Here is an 18,196-nt window from a genome sequence, read left to right as displayed (position 1 = left end):
CAGACATATGTAGATCTTTACACCTCAAAACACTAGGATATATATTCTTCTCTAATACTTATGGAACATTCTCTAGTATAAATCATATCCTGGGGCACAAAACAGGACTTCATACATTTTAAAGAACTGAAATTATTCAAAACACTTTCTCTGACTACAACAGAATGAATCTGGAAATTAATAACCACCAAAGAACCAGAACTTTCACAAATATATGGAGATTAAATAGGACAATCTTGAACAATCAGTGGGTCAAAGAAGAAATTGCTAGCAAAATTGGTAAATATCTGGAGATGAACGAAAACGAGAATGCAACATATCAGAACTTATGGAATACAGCAAAGGCAGTGCTAAAAGGGAAATTTATTGCCCTAAATGCCTATATTAAAAAAGAAAAGGGTATTTCTGAGAAGATGGCCGAATAGAGTAGCTCAAGATTAGCCCTGCTCCATGGAAAAGTTAAAGAAAGGACAGGAAGGCGACTGATCTGGGAGAGCCTTTTGCACCTCATAGGGCACCCTGGTTGCAGAGGCAAAGGAACTGAGAGGCATAAAGCTGGAACCTGGCATAGAGGCACGGAGCCCCCAGGAATGCACAGACAGGAGCCAGGAACTAGGAAGTAAGCCACGCCGCGTCCTTTGGACAGGCTACCTACATGAGCTCAGGCCTGTGACCAGCAACTCACCCCACACCCCCCACACATCTGAGCCCGGTTACCTGCTCCCATCCCCCACACTCCGGGCGTCCCCACCCCACCAGTCCCAGCACATGTACCTGCCCCACACCCCCAACCAAAGTGCAGCCCGACCTACCTCTCCTGTACGCCTCCTGAGCACTACCTCCCCCTCCCTGTTCCCTGCAGGCTATTGCCAGTGCACAAGGGCTGTAGGCACTAACCTCCATACTCAGGCCTCCCCTGCCCCCCTGCCTCCCCTGCCCACAGTGTGGCACAGCCTCACCTGGCCCCCCTGAGTTCTGCACATCAGTTTACGGCACTCCCAATCACATCATTCAGCTCTGGGAGCCACATTTTACAGCAGTCCTAGAACTGCGCATGCGCACAGTTCCCAGCTCTGAGAAAGTGCTGACCCGCACAGCCAAGTCACATCTGCCCCCAATCCACGAAGGCAGAATGCTGACCTGCTGCCACAGCTCTATGCATGCACACAAGGGGCCCCATGCCTTAGACCATCAAATGCCCATCAAGAGACAAATAGATCAACAAAATGTGGTATATACATACAATGGAATATTATGCAGCAGTAAGACAAAAATGACGTCCTGAAGCACATGACAAGATGGATGAGCCTTGAGGACATAATGTTGAGCAAAATTATCTAGACCTGAAAGGATAGATATTGTATGCGTGCACTTTTATGACCAGCATAAAGGTATAATCAGAGGCTAATAATACAGAATATAGGGGAGTTAGAGATACACAGAAGCTAGAGATGGGTGAATCGTTAGCTAATGAGGTTCAACTCCAATGTAAGGGAATAGATAAGAGTGAAGGTGGTTCTCTAGTGGGTCTATAAGTAATATCACCATATTGGAGATGAACAAGATTGAAAGGAGTTGTATAGACCTAGTTGTATAGTGTTCTGATTAACACTAGAAATATGAATCAGTTCTCACAAGAATTACTTCAAAGATATGATTCGTGTACAAAGAGTGTTTAAGTCCAGGGTAGAGGGGAAAAACTGCTATTGCATGCTGTGAGCTACGTTCAAAAGGAAACCATAAATAATGGAGGGAGGGACAAGAGTTAAGAGGAGGTTTAGATTTCCTATCTGGCGAGCGTGTGTTTATTGGTTTTTCTCTTGGGAACAATGAATTATCTAAAATTGAGAACGTTGATGGACTGTGGACTTTAGGCCCTCTATAGAATGCCCAATGAATGTAGATGGCTGAAGGATGTGCTGATAGAGAAGTAGATTGGCGAATGATGGCGTATACTTATGAACGAAAGTTGTGCTGCTACGAAAAGGAACAAAGTCATGAGGTGTGCAATGAGGTGAATGAACATGTGGGACATTGGTGAAACAAAATAAGCCAGAAACAAAAGAACAAGAATGGTATGGTCACCTTTAGAAAATGCTTACAAGAAAACAGGGGCCAAAACTGTAAGCTTTTAGAGCAGACACATTAAGTCCAGAGTGGTGATTATTATTTCTGGATTTCAAGAGGCTGTTTTACATATACTTATATATATAACCTGATATTTAGAGATAAGAACAAAGTTGAACAGGTTAGGGTTTAATTCAGAATATACGGATAAAGAAGTTAGTGTCTATATTTTAGAACCACACATACTCCTTGAGACCATTGGAATAAAGGTTTATTTGGTCTGGAACTGAAATTTTCTGTAATGCATAATCTAATTCAACCTATCTGTATAGCTCATTTGAACAACTGAAACACAAGGAGCACAGAATAAGAAATAGGTCCTTTAATCCTGTATAGATTAATGTAATGCCTGGATACATCTTAGAGTATATTAAGCACATAATCAAAAAGTATTGGCAAAGTCCCGTGAGGGATGGGAGAAAGAATATGAAACTATTAAACCTCACCATCAGGGAATCCCCTGATACTGCATCAAACTTTAGGGACACCCAAATCAATAGGCCATGCCCTCGATCATGAGGCTTACTCTTGTGAAGTTTATGTAGGTAGCAGAGAAGCTTAGACTACCTATAGGCATGCATAAGAAACAATTCTGGAAGACCTCTGTTGTTGTTCAGATGTGGTCTCAATCTCTCCAAGCCCACCTCTGCAAGTGAAATTATTGCCTTCCCTCTCTACATGGGACATGACATCCAGGGGAGAAAGTCTCCCTGGCAACGTGGGAGATCACTCTCAGGGATGAATGCAGACCTGGCATCATGGGATCAACAATTACATCCTGACCACAAGGGGGAAAAGAAGTGTAATTAATAAAGTATCAGTGGCAAAGAGAGTTCAAATAGACTTGAGAAGCTACTCTGGAGATTGCTCTTATGCAAGCTTCAGGTAGAGCCTGCTACCTGTGATAGCCTGCCAACCCCCAACCAGGACCATTCCAGCCAATCCTAAAGTACACCTAAGGCAATTTGTAAGATTCCATAATGGTTCCATGCACTAGAGTAAGTTTCCAGAAACCTACAACCTCCAGATGGGTGCCTGGTCCAAATAAATCCTGAAACCTAACCCAGCCTCTCCAGAACATCAGATAGTTCCATTTCCCTACCCCATATTAGTGACAGACCCTTCCAATATCAAAAATTTAGAATTCCCATAGCCCAAACACACCTAAAGAGAGGGATGGAAAGATCAAAGATGATGGTGGAGTTACACATAGTAGATAGGACTTAACAAATGAATATGAATGCTGAATCATTAAACTGATATCTCTTTTTGTCTCCAGTATTTTAGAGCAACTAGAAGTGAAAACCTAAAATTGGGAAATTGTAACCCATGTCAAACTCTGAAATATGCTCTACAACTAACTGTCATGCTGTGCTTTGAAATTTATAGTTTGTTGTATATATGTTATTTTTCACAAAAAAAGAAGCAAAAAAAGAGACCATGATGATAAAAAATGTATATATTTAAACCCTCTAGTGTCCTATATTCTGGAGTAACTAAAAGGAAAAATGTGAGAGGATCGTATGGTAACCCATGACAAACTCTGGGATCTGTCCTGTAACAACTTGTTTTAGTGTTTTGAAAACCATTTTTATTTCTTTGCTTTGTATATATGTTATACTATACAATAAAAAAAGTTTAAAAAAAAAAAAGAGCAAAAATCGTGGACTAACTGCTCACCTGGAGGAACTAGAGAAAGAACAGCAAACTAATCATAAAGCAAAACTGCAACAAAGCTACTTGAGTTATTAAGAAAATTCAGCAAACTGGCAGGATTCAAGATTAATGTACAATAATCAATAATGTTTCTATACACAAGTAATGACCTAACTGAGGAGAAAAAAAGGAAAAGATTTCAAATACCAACTAAAAGAATCAAGTATCTAGGAATAAACTTAACCAGGGATGAAAAGGACCTGTACAAAGAAAACTAGAAAACAATGCTAAAAGAAATCAAAGATCTAAATAGGTAGAAAGACTGTCCATGCTCACGAATAAGAAGGTTAAATGTACTTAAGGTGTCAGTTCTACTCAAATTCATGTACAGATTCAACAAAATATTTTTTTTTGTTTTGTTTTAAACAGTGGGAATTTTTTTTATTAATTAAAGAAAAAAAGAAATTAACACAACATTTAGAAATCATTCCATTCTACATATGCAATCAGTAATTCTTAACATCATCACATAGATGCATGATCATCATTTCTTAGTACATTTGCATCGATTTAGGAAAAGAACTAGCAAAACAACAGAAAAAGATATAGAATGTTAATATAGAGAAAAAAATAAAAATAATAATAATAGCAAAAAAAAAAAAAGAAAAAAGAAAAGGAAAAAGAAAAAAAGACAAACAAACAGACAGACAAAAAAAAAAACCCTATAGTTCAGATGCAGCTTCATTCAGTGTTTTAACATGATTACTTTACAATTAGGTATTGTGCTGTCCATTTTTGAGTTTTTGTATCTAGTCCTGTTGCACAGTCTGTATCCCTTCAGTTCCAATTACCCATTATCTTACCCTGTTTCTAACTCCTGCTGGACTCTGTTACCAATGACATATTCCAAGTTTATTCTCGAATGTCGGTTCACATCAGTGGGACCATACAGTATTTGTCCTTTAGTTTTTGGCTAGACTCACTCAGCATAATGTTCTCTAGGTCCATCCATGTTATTACATGCTTTATAAGTTTATTCTGTCTTAAAGCTGCATAATATTCCACTGTACGTATATACCACAGTTTCTTTAGCCACTCGTCTGTTGATGGACATTTTGGCTGTATCCATCTCTTTGCAATGGTAAATAACGCTGCTATAAACATTGGTGTGCAAATGTCCATTTGTGTCTTTGCCCTTAAGTTCTTTGAGTAGATACCTAGCAATGGTATTGCTGAGTCGTATGGCAATTCTATATTCAACTTTTTGAGGAATCGCCAAACTGCCTTCCACAGTGGTTGCACCATTTGACATTCCCACCAACAGTGGATAAGTGTGCCTCTTTCTCCACATCCTCTCCAGTGCTTGTCATTTTCTGTTTTGTTGATAATGGCCATTCTGGTGGGTGTGAGATGATATCTCATTGTGGTTTTGATTTGCATTTCTCTAATGGCCAGGGACAATGAGCATCTCTTCATGTGCCTTTTGGTCATTTGTATTTCCTCTTCTGAGAGGTGTCTGTTCAAGTCTTTTTCCCATTTTGTAATTGGGTTGGCTGTCTTTTTGTTGTTGAGTTGGACAATCTCTTTATAAATTCTGGATACTAGACCTTTACCTGATATGTCGTTTCCAAATATTGTCTCCCATTGTGAAGGCTGTCTTTCTACTTTCTTGATTAAGTTCTTTGATGCACAAAAGTGTTTAATTTTGAGGAGCTCCCATTTATTTATTTCCTTCTTCAGGGCTCTTGCTTTAGGTTTAAGGTCCATAAAACCACCTCCAATTGTAAGTTTCATAAGATATCTCCCTACATTTTCCTCTAACTGTTTTATGGTCTTAGACCTAATGTTTAGATCTTTGATCCGTTTTGAGTTAACTTTTGTATAGGGTGTGAGATACGGGTCTTCTTTCATTCTTTTGCATATGGATATCCAGTTCTCTAGGCACCATTTATTGAAGAGACTGTTCTGTCCCAGGTGAGTCGGCTTGACTGCCTTATCAAAGATCAAGTGTCCATAGATGAGAGGGTCTATATCTGAGCACTCTATTCGATTCCATTGGTCGATATCTCTATGTTTATGCCAATACCATGCTGTTTTGACCACTGTGGCTTCATAATATGCCTTAAAGTCAGGAAGTGCAAGACCTCCAGCTTCGTTTTTTTTCCTCCAGATGTTTTTAGCAATTCGGGGCACCCTGCCCTTCCAGATAAATTTGCTGATTGGTTTTTTTATTTCTGAAAAATAAGTTGTTGGGATTTTGATTGGTATTGCATTGAATCTGTAGATCAATTTAGGTAGGACTGACATCTTAACTATATTTAGTCTTCCAATCCATGAACACGGTATGCCCTTCCATCTATTTAGGTCTTCTGTGATTTCTTTAAACAGTTTCTTGTAGTTTTCTTTGTATAGGTTTTTTGTCTCTTTAGTTAAATTTATTCCTAGGTATTTTATTCTTTTAGTTGCGATTGTAAATGGGATTCGTTTCTTGATTTCCCCCTCAGCTTGTTCATTACTAGTGTATAGAAATGCTACAGTTTTTTGAATGTTGATCTTGTAACCTGCTACTCTGCTGTACTCATTTATTAGCTCTAGTAGTTTTGTTGTGGATTTTTCCGGGTTTTCGAAGTATAGTATCATATCGTCTGCAAATAGTGATAGTTTTACTTCTTCCTTTCCAATTTTGATGCCTTGTATTTCTTTTTCTTGTCTAATTGCTCTGGCTAGAACCTCCAACACAATGTTGAATAATAGTGGTGATAGTGGACATCCTTGTCTTGTTCCTGATCTTAGGGGGAAAGTTTTCAATTTTTCCCCATTGAGGATGATATTAGCTGTGGGTTTTTCATATATTCCCTCTATCATTTTAAGGAAGTTCCCTTGTATTCCTATCTTTTGAAGTGTTTTCAACAGGAAAGGATGTTGAATCTTGTCAAATGCCTTCTCTGCATCAATTGAGATGATCATGTGATTTTTCTGCTTTGATTTGTTGATATGGTGTATTACATTAATCGATTTTCTTATGTTGAACCATCCTTGCATACCTGGGATGAATCCTACTTGGTCATGATGTATAATTCTTTTAATGTGTTGTTGGATACGATTTGCTAGAATTTTATTGAGGATTTTTGCATCTATATTCATTAGAGAGATTGGTCTGTAGTTTTCTTTTTTGTAATATCTTTGCCTGGTTTTGGTATGAGGGTGATGTTGGCTTCATAGAATGAATTAGGTAGTTTTCCCTCCACTTCGATTTTTTTGAAGAGTTTGAGGAGAGTTGGTACTAATTCTTTCTGGAATGTTTGATAGAATTCACATGTGAAGCCATCTGGTCCTGGACTTTTCTTTTTAGGAAGCTTTTGAATGACTGATTCAATTTCTTTACTTGTGATTGGTTTGTTGAGGTCATCTATTTCTTCTTGAGTCAAATTTGGTTGTTCATATCTTTCCAGGAACCCGTCCATTTCATCTAAATTGTTGCATTTATTAGCATGAAGTTGTTCATAGTATCCTGTTATTACCTCCTTTATTTCTGTGAGGTCAGTATTTATGTCTCCTCTTCCAATTCTGATCTTATTTATTTGCATCCTCTCTCTTCTTCTTTTTGTCAGTCTTGATAGGGGCCCATCAATCTTATTGATTTTCTCATAGAACCAACTTCTGGTCTTATTGATTTTCTCTATTGTTTTCATGTTTTGAATTTCATTTATTTCTGCTCTAATCTTTGTTATTTCTTTCCTTTTGCTTGCTTTGGGGTTAGTTTGCTGTTCTTTCTCCAGTTCTTCCAAGTGGACAGTTAATTCCTGAATTTTTGCCTTTTCTTCTTTTCTGATATAGGCATTGAGGGCAATAAATTTCCCTCTTGGCACTGCCTTTGCTGCATCCCATAAGTTTTGATATGTTGTGTCTTCATTTTCATTCGCCTCAAGGTATTTACTAATTTCTCTTGCAATTTCTTCTTTGACCCACTCGTTGTTTAAGAGTGTGTTGTTGAGCCTCCTCGTATTTGTGAATTTTCTGGCCCTCTGCCTATTATTGATTTCCAACTTCATTCCTTTATGATCCGAGAAAGTGTTGTGTATGATTTCAATCTTTTTAAATTTGTTAAGACTTGCTTTGTGACCCAGCACATGGTCTATCTTCGAGAATGATCCATGAGCACTTGAGAAAAAGGTGTATCCTGCTGTTGTGGGATGTAATGTCCTATAAATGTCTGTTAAGTCTAGCTCATTTATAGTAATATTCAGATTCTCTATTTCTTTATTGATCCTCTGTCTAGATGTTCTGTCCATTGATGAGAGTGGGGAATTGAAGTCTCCAACTATTATGGTATATGTGTCTATTTCCCTTTTCAGTGTTTGCAGTGTATTCCTCACGTATTTAGGGGCATTCCGGTTCGGTGCATAAATATTTATGATTGTTATGTCTTCTTGTTTAATTGTTCCTTTTATTAGTATATAGTGTCCTTCTTTGTCTCTTTTAACTGTTTTACATTTGAAGTCCAATTTGTTGGATATTAGTATAGCTTCTCCTGCTCTTTTCTGGTTGTTATTTGCATGAAATATCTTTTCCCAACCTTTCACTTTCAACCTATGTTTATCTTTGGGTCTAAGATGTATTTCCTGTAGACAGCATATAGAAGGATCCTGTTTTTTTAATCCATTCTGTCGGTCTATGTCTTTTGATTGGAGAATTCAGTCCATTAACATTTAGTGTTATTACTGTTTGGATAATATTTTCCTCTACCATTTTGCCTTTTGTATTATGTACATCATATCTGATTTTCCTTCTTTCTACACTCTTCTCCATACCTCTCTCTTCTGTCTTTCTAGTGCTCCCTTTAGTATTTCTTGCAGAGCTGGTCTCTTGGTCACAAATTCTCTCAGTGACTTTTTGTCTGAGAATGTTTTAATTTCTCCCTCATTTTTGAAGGACAATTTTGCTGGATATAGGAGTCTTGGTTGGCAGTTTTTCTCTTTTAGTAATTTAAATATATCATCCCACTGTCTTCTAGCCTCCATGGTTTCTGCTGAGAAATCTACACATAGTCTTATTGGGTTTCCCTTGTATGTGATGGATTGTTTTTCTCTTGCTGCTTTCAAGATCCTCTCTTTCTCTTTGACCTCTGACATTCTAACTAGTAAGTGTCTTGGAGAAGGCCTATTTGGGTCTATTCTCTTTGGGGTGCGCTGCACTTCTTGGATCTGTAATTTTAGGTCTTTCATAAGAGTTGGGAAATTTTCAGTGATAAATTTTCCATTAGTTTTTCTCCTCCTTTTCCCTTCTCTTCTCCTTCTGGGACACCCACAACACGTATATTTATGTGCTTCATATTGTCATTCAGTTCCCTGATCCCCTGTTCAAATTTTTCCATTCTTTTCCCTATAGTTTCTGTTTCTTTTTGAAATTCAGATGTTCCATCCTCCAAATCACTAATTCTGTCTTCTGTCTCTTTAAATCTATCATTGTAGGTATCCATTGTTTTTTCCATCTTTTCTACTTTGTCCTTCACTTCCATAAGTTCTGTGATTTGTTTTTTCAGTTTTTCTATTTCTTCTTTTTGTTCAGCCCATGTCTTCTTCATGTCCTTCCTCAATTTATCGATTTCGTTTTTGAAGAGTTTTTCCATTTCTGTTCGTATATTCAGCATTAGTTGTCTCAGCTACTGTATCTCATTTATTGTTCCTTTGACTGGGCCATATTTTCAATTTTCTGAGCGTGATCCGTTATCTTCTGCTGGCGTCTGGGCATTTAATCAGATTTCCCTGGGTGTTGGACCCAACAGGTTGAAAGATTTTTCTGTGAAATCTCTGGGTTCTGTTTTTCTTATCCTGCCTAGTAGGTGGCGCTCGTGGCGCTCGGTTGTCTGCGGGTCCCACCAGTAAAAGGTGCTGTGGGTCCTTTAACTTTGGAAAACTCTCGCCGTGGGGGAGGTTCGCCAGCCGAAGTGGCTTGGAGGAGTGCCAATCCGAATCTCCCAGCTGGCCCGGGGATCCGAACGCGGGGAGGGTCGCCAGCCGCCACAACCCGGGAGAGCGCCCGTCCAAGTCTCCCAGCCGGGCCCGGGGCGCCAAGCATGGCGGGAGGGCGCCAGCCGCCACAGCCCGGGGGAGTGCACCGTTCCCATTCGGACCGGGAAGCCACGTGTTTGGAAGGGACCCCAGTCACCGTTCTCCGCGGCCTGGGGATCTCCAATCCAATTCTCCCAGTTGGTCCGGGGGGCCGCATGGTGGGGGTGCCAGCCACCGTGGCTTGAGGGGACCGCCTGTCCAATTCTCCCAGCCGGCCCGGGAAGGAGGGAGGGAGGGACTCCGGCCGCCTGCCGCCCCGGCCCGGGGAAGCCCGCACCCCTCGGCAATCTCACCGGAGCGGGTTCTCCCAGCCAGTCAGCCGTTCCAGAATGGGGTAAGCTGTCTTCTTGATCTCTGTCGTGGCTCCGGGAGCTGTTCTGTATCGTTTCTACTCCCCTAGTAGCTGTTCTGGAGGAGGAACTAAGACCCGCACGTCTTACTAAGCTGCCATCTTCTCTGGAAGTAGTGGGCATTTTTCAGCTCACAGTTTTGAAGCTGCAAGGAAGATGTAGGCCCCTCGGACCTGTTACCTGAATCCTGCTAGGACCAATTGATTCAACGAAATATTAATCAAAATTCCAACAGTCTACTTTGAAGACTTGGGAAAGCTATTTATCAAATGTATTAGGAAGGGAAAGATACCTCAAATAGCTAAAAATATCCTAGCTAAAAATATCCTACAAAAGAAAAACAAAGTGGGAGGTCTAATACTTTCTGACTTTACAGCTTACTATAAGTGGTCAAAACGGTACTGGCACAAAGACAGAAGTATTGAACAATGAAATCGAATTGAGAGTGCGGAAACAGACAACCAAATCTATGGTCCACAGACCTTTGACAAGGCCCCCAAATCCACTGAACTGGGACAGAATAGTCTTTTCAATAAATGGGCAGGTGAGAACTGAATAGCAATAGACAAAAGAAGGAAAGAGGACCCCTACCTTACAGCCTATACAAAATTTAACTCAAAGTGAATCAAAGACCTAAATATAAGAGCCAGAATCATAAAACTCCTAAAAGAAAATACAGGGAAACACCTTCAATATCTAGTTATAGGAGGTAGCTTCTTGAACTTTACACCTAAAGCAAAAGTAATGAAAGAAAAAATAGGTAAATGAGAACTCCTCAAGATCAAATGCTTCAGTGCCTCAAAAGACCTAGTCAAAATAGTAAAGAGGCAGCCAACTCAATGGGAGAAAATATTTGAAAGACACGTATCAGACAAGGTTTGTTATCCTCTACACATAAAGAAATCATACAACTGAACAACAAAAGAAGAAACAACCCAATTATAAAATAGGCAAAAGATATAAATAGACATTTTTCCAAAGAGTAAATACAAATGGCTAAAAAGCACATGAAGAGATTCTCTTCTTCATTAGCTAAAAGGAAAATGCAAATCAAGTCGACAATGAGAGATCACCTCACACTTGGCTGCTATTAAACAAACAGAAAACTACAAATGGTGGAGAGGATGTGGAGAAATAAGATTACTTATTCACTGTTAGTGAGAATGTATAATAGTGCAGCCACTGTGAAAGACAGTTTTGTGGTTCCTCAGAAAACTAAATATCGAGGTGCCCTATGACCCAGCAATACCACTACTTGGTATATACCCAGAAAAGCTAAAAGCAGTGACAACAACAGACATTTGCACACAAATGTTCATGGTGGAATTATTCACAATTGCCAAAAGATGGAAACAAATCCAAGTGCCCATAACAGATGAATATATAAACAAAATGTGGTATATACCCAGGATGGAATATCATGCAGCAGTAACACAAAATGAGGTCCTGAAGCATATGACTACATGGATGAACCTTGAGGACATAATGCTGAGTAAAATAAGCCAGACACCAAAGGATAGGTCTTGTATGATTTCACTAATATAACCCTGGTAAAGGTAAACTCAGGGGCTTATAATACAGAATATAGAGAAACTAGAGATACACGAAGCTAGAGATGGGTAAATGGTTACCTAATGAGGCTGAATTCAAATATATGGGAGTGGATAGGATAGAAGTGATGGTAGTTCATTAGTGGGTTTATAAGTAATATTGCCATATTGAAGATGAATACGATTGAAAGGGGCTGTATAGAGCCATGTATCTCACTGATTAACACTACAAATATAAACAAGTTCTGGCATGAACTACTTCAAGGGTACGAATCTTGTACAAAGAGTCAATAGTAGAGGGGTATGGGGGAACACTATTATTGCATGCTAGGGCCTCTAGTTAACAGGATGACATCAACAGTAACACAGCAACAGCAGGGGTAAATAAACGGGGGTGGGGGAGGGACAAGAGTTAAGGGGAGGTTTTGTTTCACTATTTGGTAAGGGTGTATTTATCTGTTATTTTTCTATTTTGGACTAATGAAAATTATCTAAAACTGAGAGTGCTGATTGTACAACTAAGTGAGAATACTGTAAGACATGAATTGTTTTGGACATTATTCATGACATCCAGTGGTTGGAGGTGGCTGAAGGTACATGCACCAAGAAGCAGAAAGGCAAACTAAGGTGTACACATATGATGGAATATTGTACAGCTGCAGAAAGAGACAAAGTCACGAGGCATGCAACAAAGTGAATGAACTTTGGGGATTATGTTGTGCAAAATAAGCCAGAAACAAAAGGACAAACATTGTATGGTCTCTTTTAGAAAATACTTACAAGAAAGTTGGGCCTAGATTGTAAGCTCTAATAGCAGTCAAATTTAGTCCAGAGCTGTAAGTGTACTTCTAGATATGGAGAGGCAGTTCTAAACATGTATAACCTGGTATTTACCTGGAACTGTGAGTACCTGTGTGACACCTAAGACTCAGAGTTGAAGTTCTGCAGCTCTGAAAGTCAGTATTGCTACATACAACAATTGTTAAAGAAACAGAAAAAGAGATCAGGCTTCAATTAGAGATGAGAACAAAGCAGCTCTGACTGGAATTAAGATAAGTAAGAATACAGAGCAAAGGATGATACTGTCTGTGTTACAGAGCTCCCCCTACTGTATGAGACCAAAGACAGAGAGGTTTATTTTTCCCAAAACCTAAATTTTCTGTAACATATCTAAATCAACCTGCCTGGATAATTCATTTAAACAACCCAAACACATAAAGCCCAGAATGGAACAAGGGCTTGTACTTCTGTATAGCTTAATGCACTACTGAGATAGATTCCAGGGTTTGATGGGAAGATAATTTTAAAATATTGGCAAAGTCCCTTAAGGAACTGGAGAAAAAATATGGAACTATTAAGCTTCCCCTTGTGGAAAACCCTGATACTCTCTCAAACATTAAGGACTCCCAATTTAATAGGTCAAGCCCTTAATCTTCAGGATTGCCATTATGAAATTTCTTTCATAATGAAAGAAAAAAGTTAGGTTTAGAAGCTAAACCTACCTATAATTACGCCTAAGAGTTATTTCCAGAAAACCTCTTTTGTTGCTCAGATGTGGCTTCTCTCTCTCTAAGCCCAACTCTGCAAGGAAAATCATTACCTTTCCCCCTACATGGGGCATGACATCCATGGGTGAAAGTCTCCCTGACAACATAGGACATGACTCCCGGGAATGAACCTGGCCCTGGCACCATGGGATCAACAGCACCTTCCTGACCAAAAGCAGGAAAAGAAATGTAACAAAATAAAGTATCAGTGGCTAAGAGAATTTAAATAGAGTTGAGAGGCTATTCTGGAGGCTACTTTTATGCAAGCTTCATCTAGATAACTGCTAATTGCTATGGTTTGCCAAACCTCAACCAACATCATTCCTGTTAACCCTGAAGAACACCTATCCAAGATTCTACAAAAGATTCATGCACTAAATTTACCTTCCAGAAATATATAACCTTGAGATGGTTCCTAGGCCAGAGAAGCCCTGAAACCCAGAGACACCATTCTCTCCAAGAATCTCAATGAATTCCATCCCCTTTTCAACATGACACCCCTCTTTAACATTAAAAAGTCAGAAAGGGCATAGTCCAAATATCCTTAAATATTGGGAGAAGGATCAAAGGAAAAGGATAGCTCCAATCTTTCCTGAACCCTTAGAGATCTTTTACCATTTCCTACTCCACAAACCAACTTTTAAAACTTTTACCACCATTTTAAATTCCCTTAACCCACTCCATCCCCTCAATCTTCTGCTTCACAGAAAAATAAAAACAAATCAGGTGGTAACACCCAAAAATGCTCTCCCCTCTCAACTTACCTTACCTCTTATAGAACACAGCCTTACCTTAAATCGTCTTCTCTCTAAGTCAAAACTTCTGCCTATCATTTATCAATTACCTCTTTGCTATTTCCAAACTTTTCATCCCCCCTGACTCTTCCCTTCCACCTACAAGTAGATGCCTATGTTAGCCTTCTCTCTAGCCTTCCATTCATCAAGTCCACTTCATCAGCTTCCATTCAGACTTCAACAGTGTTAATCGTGGCTTCCATCTCCAACAAGCTATCAAAAAATGTCTTTCAAAATTCACTAATGATCTATTAATTGCCAAATCCTAAGGGCTATTTTCGGTTTGCATCCTATTTGACATCTCCATAGCATCTTCTACTTCCTGTAACTCTACTCCTCAATACTGTTCTGCCTGGACTTCAGTGGTTCTGTTCACTCCTGGGTCCCCTACTGCCTCTCAGATCAGTTCTCTCAGAGACTCTCAATGGCTCCTCTTCCTCTTCCCAATATTAAATTGGGATTCTCCAGGGCTCCCTCCTTAGTCCCCTTTTATTCTGACTTTCCACACTCTCCCTGGATCTCACATCCAGTACCATAATTTCAACTATTATTCCTATGCCACTGACCATTAAGTTTTATCTCCTACTCCAGCCTCTCTGCAACCCCAGACTTATATTTACAATAGCCTCCTGAACCTATTCACTAATGTCCTATTACTTAAAATTATGTGCCCAAAAGAAAATTCTTTATCATTTCCTCCCTAAACCTATTCTATCTTATACTCTGCTTGATGGTATTACCATCTACTTCATCTCCCAAGCTAGAAATTTAAATGTTATCAACTGTTTCCACTGATAACTAACCACCCCCTCCCAAAATCAATATATCAACAAATACTCGGAAATATCTCAAACTCTGCTCACTTCTCTATTCTCACTGCCACTATCTCAGATACAGCCCTTTCCACCACCCACTAAGACTAGTGCAAGTCTCATAACCTGTCTCCCTACTGCCAATGTTCTTTCCATATATTCATTTCCCTTGATGGTACTAGAGTGAGTTTGCTAATTTCAAAGGTAAGCACATCACTCCCAAATTAAAATTCTCTCTTGGCTACCTACTACAACAGGATACTATTCAAACCCAAAGTGAGGTATACAAATGCCTCTGCATTTTACCCATCTCTCACCACCCACCCCCCTACACACACATACTTGTTTGACAATACCAACAGGCTTATGAATACCTCACTTTTGCCACAATGAACTTCTCACCACTCTTCACTCTCCACACCCTTACATATCTTCACAAACTCTGTAAAGGCTGCTTCCTCTGCCTAGAGCCAGGTAACACACAGCTCAAAAGAGTGAAACTAGCCCCATTTACCTTAAACTAGTTGTTGCTCCATTCTCAGTGGCCATCACGCACACATAAGTAGCAGCACTCAACACACTGCATAATTTATTTATATCTGTCTTCCACTACATGTGCAACACTCCTGGAAGGTAGGGGCCATGACTTATGTGTCTTACTACGTGCTCAGAATACTACTTAATGTAACTAGCATACTAGAAGCTGAAAAATTGACTTTTGGTGGGTTGGCTGGCTGGCTACCTGGGATGGATTTTTTGGCTGGTATTCCATCAGCTACAAACTTGATAAACAAAGGCTATATGATAGCATTGTTGAATGCTAGATTATAAAGTTGAAAAGGAAATATTCAAATGGATGAACAAACAAATGGAAATTTATAAACCCAGAATTTTAAGCACAGCTCTAGCCTAGGAGTGTACTCCCAGCCTTAACAATGTATCCTGCCTGAGAGCCACAGCTAAAGCTAAAGCAAAAAGATTCCTAATAATCCCTAATTCTCAATAAATCCTTTTGACACAGGCAGGAGACGTCAGAGTTTAATGTTAGAGGAAACTAAAATTCAACAGGTAAATGATTCCCCCAAAGTCATGAAATTAAAACAAATTTAAATTCAGATTTAAATTCTGAAATCTCTAGCTCTCAGATCCATTATAGCTGACCACTTGGCCATTATACATACAAGTCAACATTATCTCCAACTAAGAAGTATTTTAAAAAGTAGAAAGGCAATCTGAACTGCTATGATGACATGCATAAGGGAGTATGCATCTTTCCAAAATACAAAATGAAGATTCAAAGTGATATTTGGTAAAAGCTAAAAATCTGCTTCTCTTTATCCCATATTTATTCTCCAACAAAATGAATATCACATTAACATTTCAAACCTTCAAGAAGCTATTGCTGTACAAATTACTGCTTATACACAAATTACACCAGCTAATCAGAAAGTTTGATTACTATTTATCAGAGTTGCAGATTTAAATGATTACAATTTAAAAATAGGTAAAGCTATATCCTTCGTTTAGGCTTAAAATTCTTACAGAGTGCCCACTAGTTATTCAAAAGTAAAGAAGTAAATGGAGTGTTTTTGCTTATATCTAAAAATCTATGTTTGGATCATGTCCTTTATTAACCACACTGCATCATCTTTTTTGTTTTTTAACCTATTTCTTTATGGCTAGTTACAAAATGGGCTAAGACCTTCTTAAGGGGCTTAGCTGCCATAGGAATCAGCAAAACGTAAGCAAGCCACAAATATTACAAGGACTTGGGGGGGGGAAGCAGCCACAACTGCTGAACAAAGATACACTTCACACACACCACACCTTTGTGGAACACAATAAATGTATGCCTGAAAGTTGTGTAAAATCAATTATGTTCAATCAAATCATATCTAAAATATCTTCTGGGTCATTAAAGTAAACTAGGCATAGGTCCTTCAGTAAATTAGTTTTACAGGTGCACGTTGTAGCTGGCTTCCACCTTTGGAGTGCTGGGAGATAGCACAGACTGAGCCCTCCCAGACTGTGCGAGGCACCACCACGATGGATGCTTTACAAGACTTATCCCAGTCAGTCCTCACGCCCACACCACACGACATGGGCACTACTTTCAAAGCCATTTCACAGAGCAAGAAGCTGAGTCTTCACGGGGTTAAGAAGTGACCTGGGGTCCAAAAGAAAGTGACAGCGGGCCTGAAAAGCGTGCATTCTCCTGCACTCCACACCGCAGCCTGACAGCGCTGCTCCGTGGAGCCACAACACTTGCCTTTTCCATCTTACTTTTAATCATCCTTAAACTTTAAGGACAAATAAAAATAGCTACACAATGATCACAATAAAAACTTGTTATGTACTCATGTTGTTCTCATTAACCCTTAAAACAAACTCAGGAACATCTAAGTTCCTACATGCCGTGATAACGGGATAGGGCCTTTCCCAAAGAGGAATGTTGTCATCATCGTTGTCAGTTTCTACAAACCAGCCAGCACACCGGATCTTCCCTAAATCCAGAGGACTCTGATTCTGTTCTGGGAGGAAGCCGAAACCTCGAGCGGTACCGTTCTTAGAAGTCACTTCCTCCGCCGAGCGGCCGGCGAGGCCGACTGACCCGGGCCCGCCTTCCTGCCTCGTCCAGTGCAGATCTCTCCTCCCAAGCCGCAAAGCCTTTGGTCAGATTTCATGTTGACCAGTTCCATCAGCTTACCAAACTTTATTTACAGCTCTTTCCATCTGTCCCCAGACTGATTTTCACTATGCAAGCTGAGCCCAGCCGCCTCCGCCGAGCTCGGGGGGGCGCGCGGAGCCCCCCAAACGGGGCGCGCGCCCCGCAGGCCTAGAGAACCCGCCTGGGGCCTGCGGGGCGAGGCCCCTCCCGAACCGGCCCGCGCAAAGTTCCACTCGAGAACCTGGGTGTAGAGGCGGGTGAGGGAGATTATGAAAAACAAGAACCTGGCGCCCCTACAAGCAAGCGCTCCACTCCGCCGGCACCACCGCAGCCGCCACCAAACCGTTTCAAATCCCTGCCTGCCGCTACTGCTGCCACCGCCCAGCAGGCCGGGGCGGGGACTTCCGCGCTCGCATTTCCCCGCCCTCCCGGCCGCGGCGCGTAGCCATGGCGACGGCCTGGGCCAGCAGCTGCCTCAGCCGGCAAGCCCGGGGCGGAGACTTCCGCTCTCGTATTTCCCCGCCCCACCGGCCTCGGATCGCGCACGCGCGGCGCCGTTGTCATGGCGACGTCCCGGCGTGCCACGCGGCCTGCAGGACCGGGTTCCAACCCGACAGCTCC

At 40.4% G+C, this 18,196-nt stretch overlaps 1 protein-coding gene across 5 annotated transcripts in view; it reads right to left on the bottom strand.

The window, feature by feature from the left end:
• CEP112 (centrosomal protein 112) overlaps window positions 1-17,994 on the bottom strand; it is a 587,527-nt gene extending 569,533 nt beyond the window's left edge. For 2 of the 5 annotated variants that reach the window (XM_077163629.1, XM_077163633.1), the window contains exon 1: window positions 10,148-10,490. In XM_077163629.1, the coding sequence (XP_077019744.1) occupies window positions 10,148-10,327 (180 nt within the window). In that variant the 5' untranslated portion in view covers window positions 10,328-10,490. Of the gene's footprint in view, window positions 1-10,147; window positions 10,492-17,859 lie in introns of those variants that run through there. The other 3 variants (XM_077163631.1, XM_077163632.1, XM_077163630.1) reach the window with 3 other exon arrangements.
• Window positions 17,995-18,196: the final 202 nt, after the last annotated feature.

Source organism: Tamandua tetradactyla, chromosome 6 (genome assembly GCF_023851605.1).
Source record: "Tamandua tetradactyla isolate mTamTet1 chromosome 6, mTamTet1.pri, whole genome shotgun sequence".
Lineage (NCBI taxonomy): Eukaryota > Metazoa > Chordata > Mammalia > Pilosa > Myrmecophagidae > Tamandua > Tamandua tetradactyla.
This window is presented reverse-complemented; position numbering and strand designations above follow the sequence as displayed.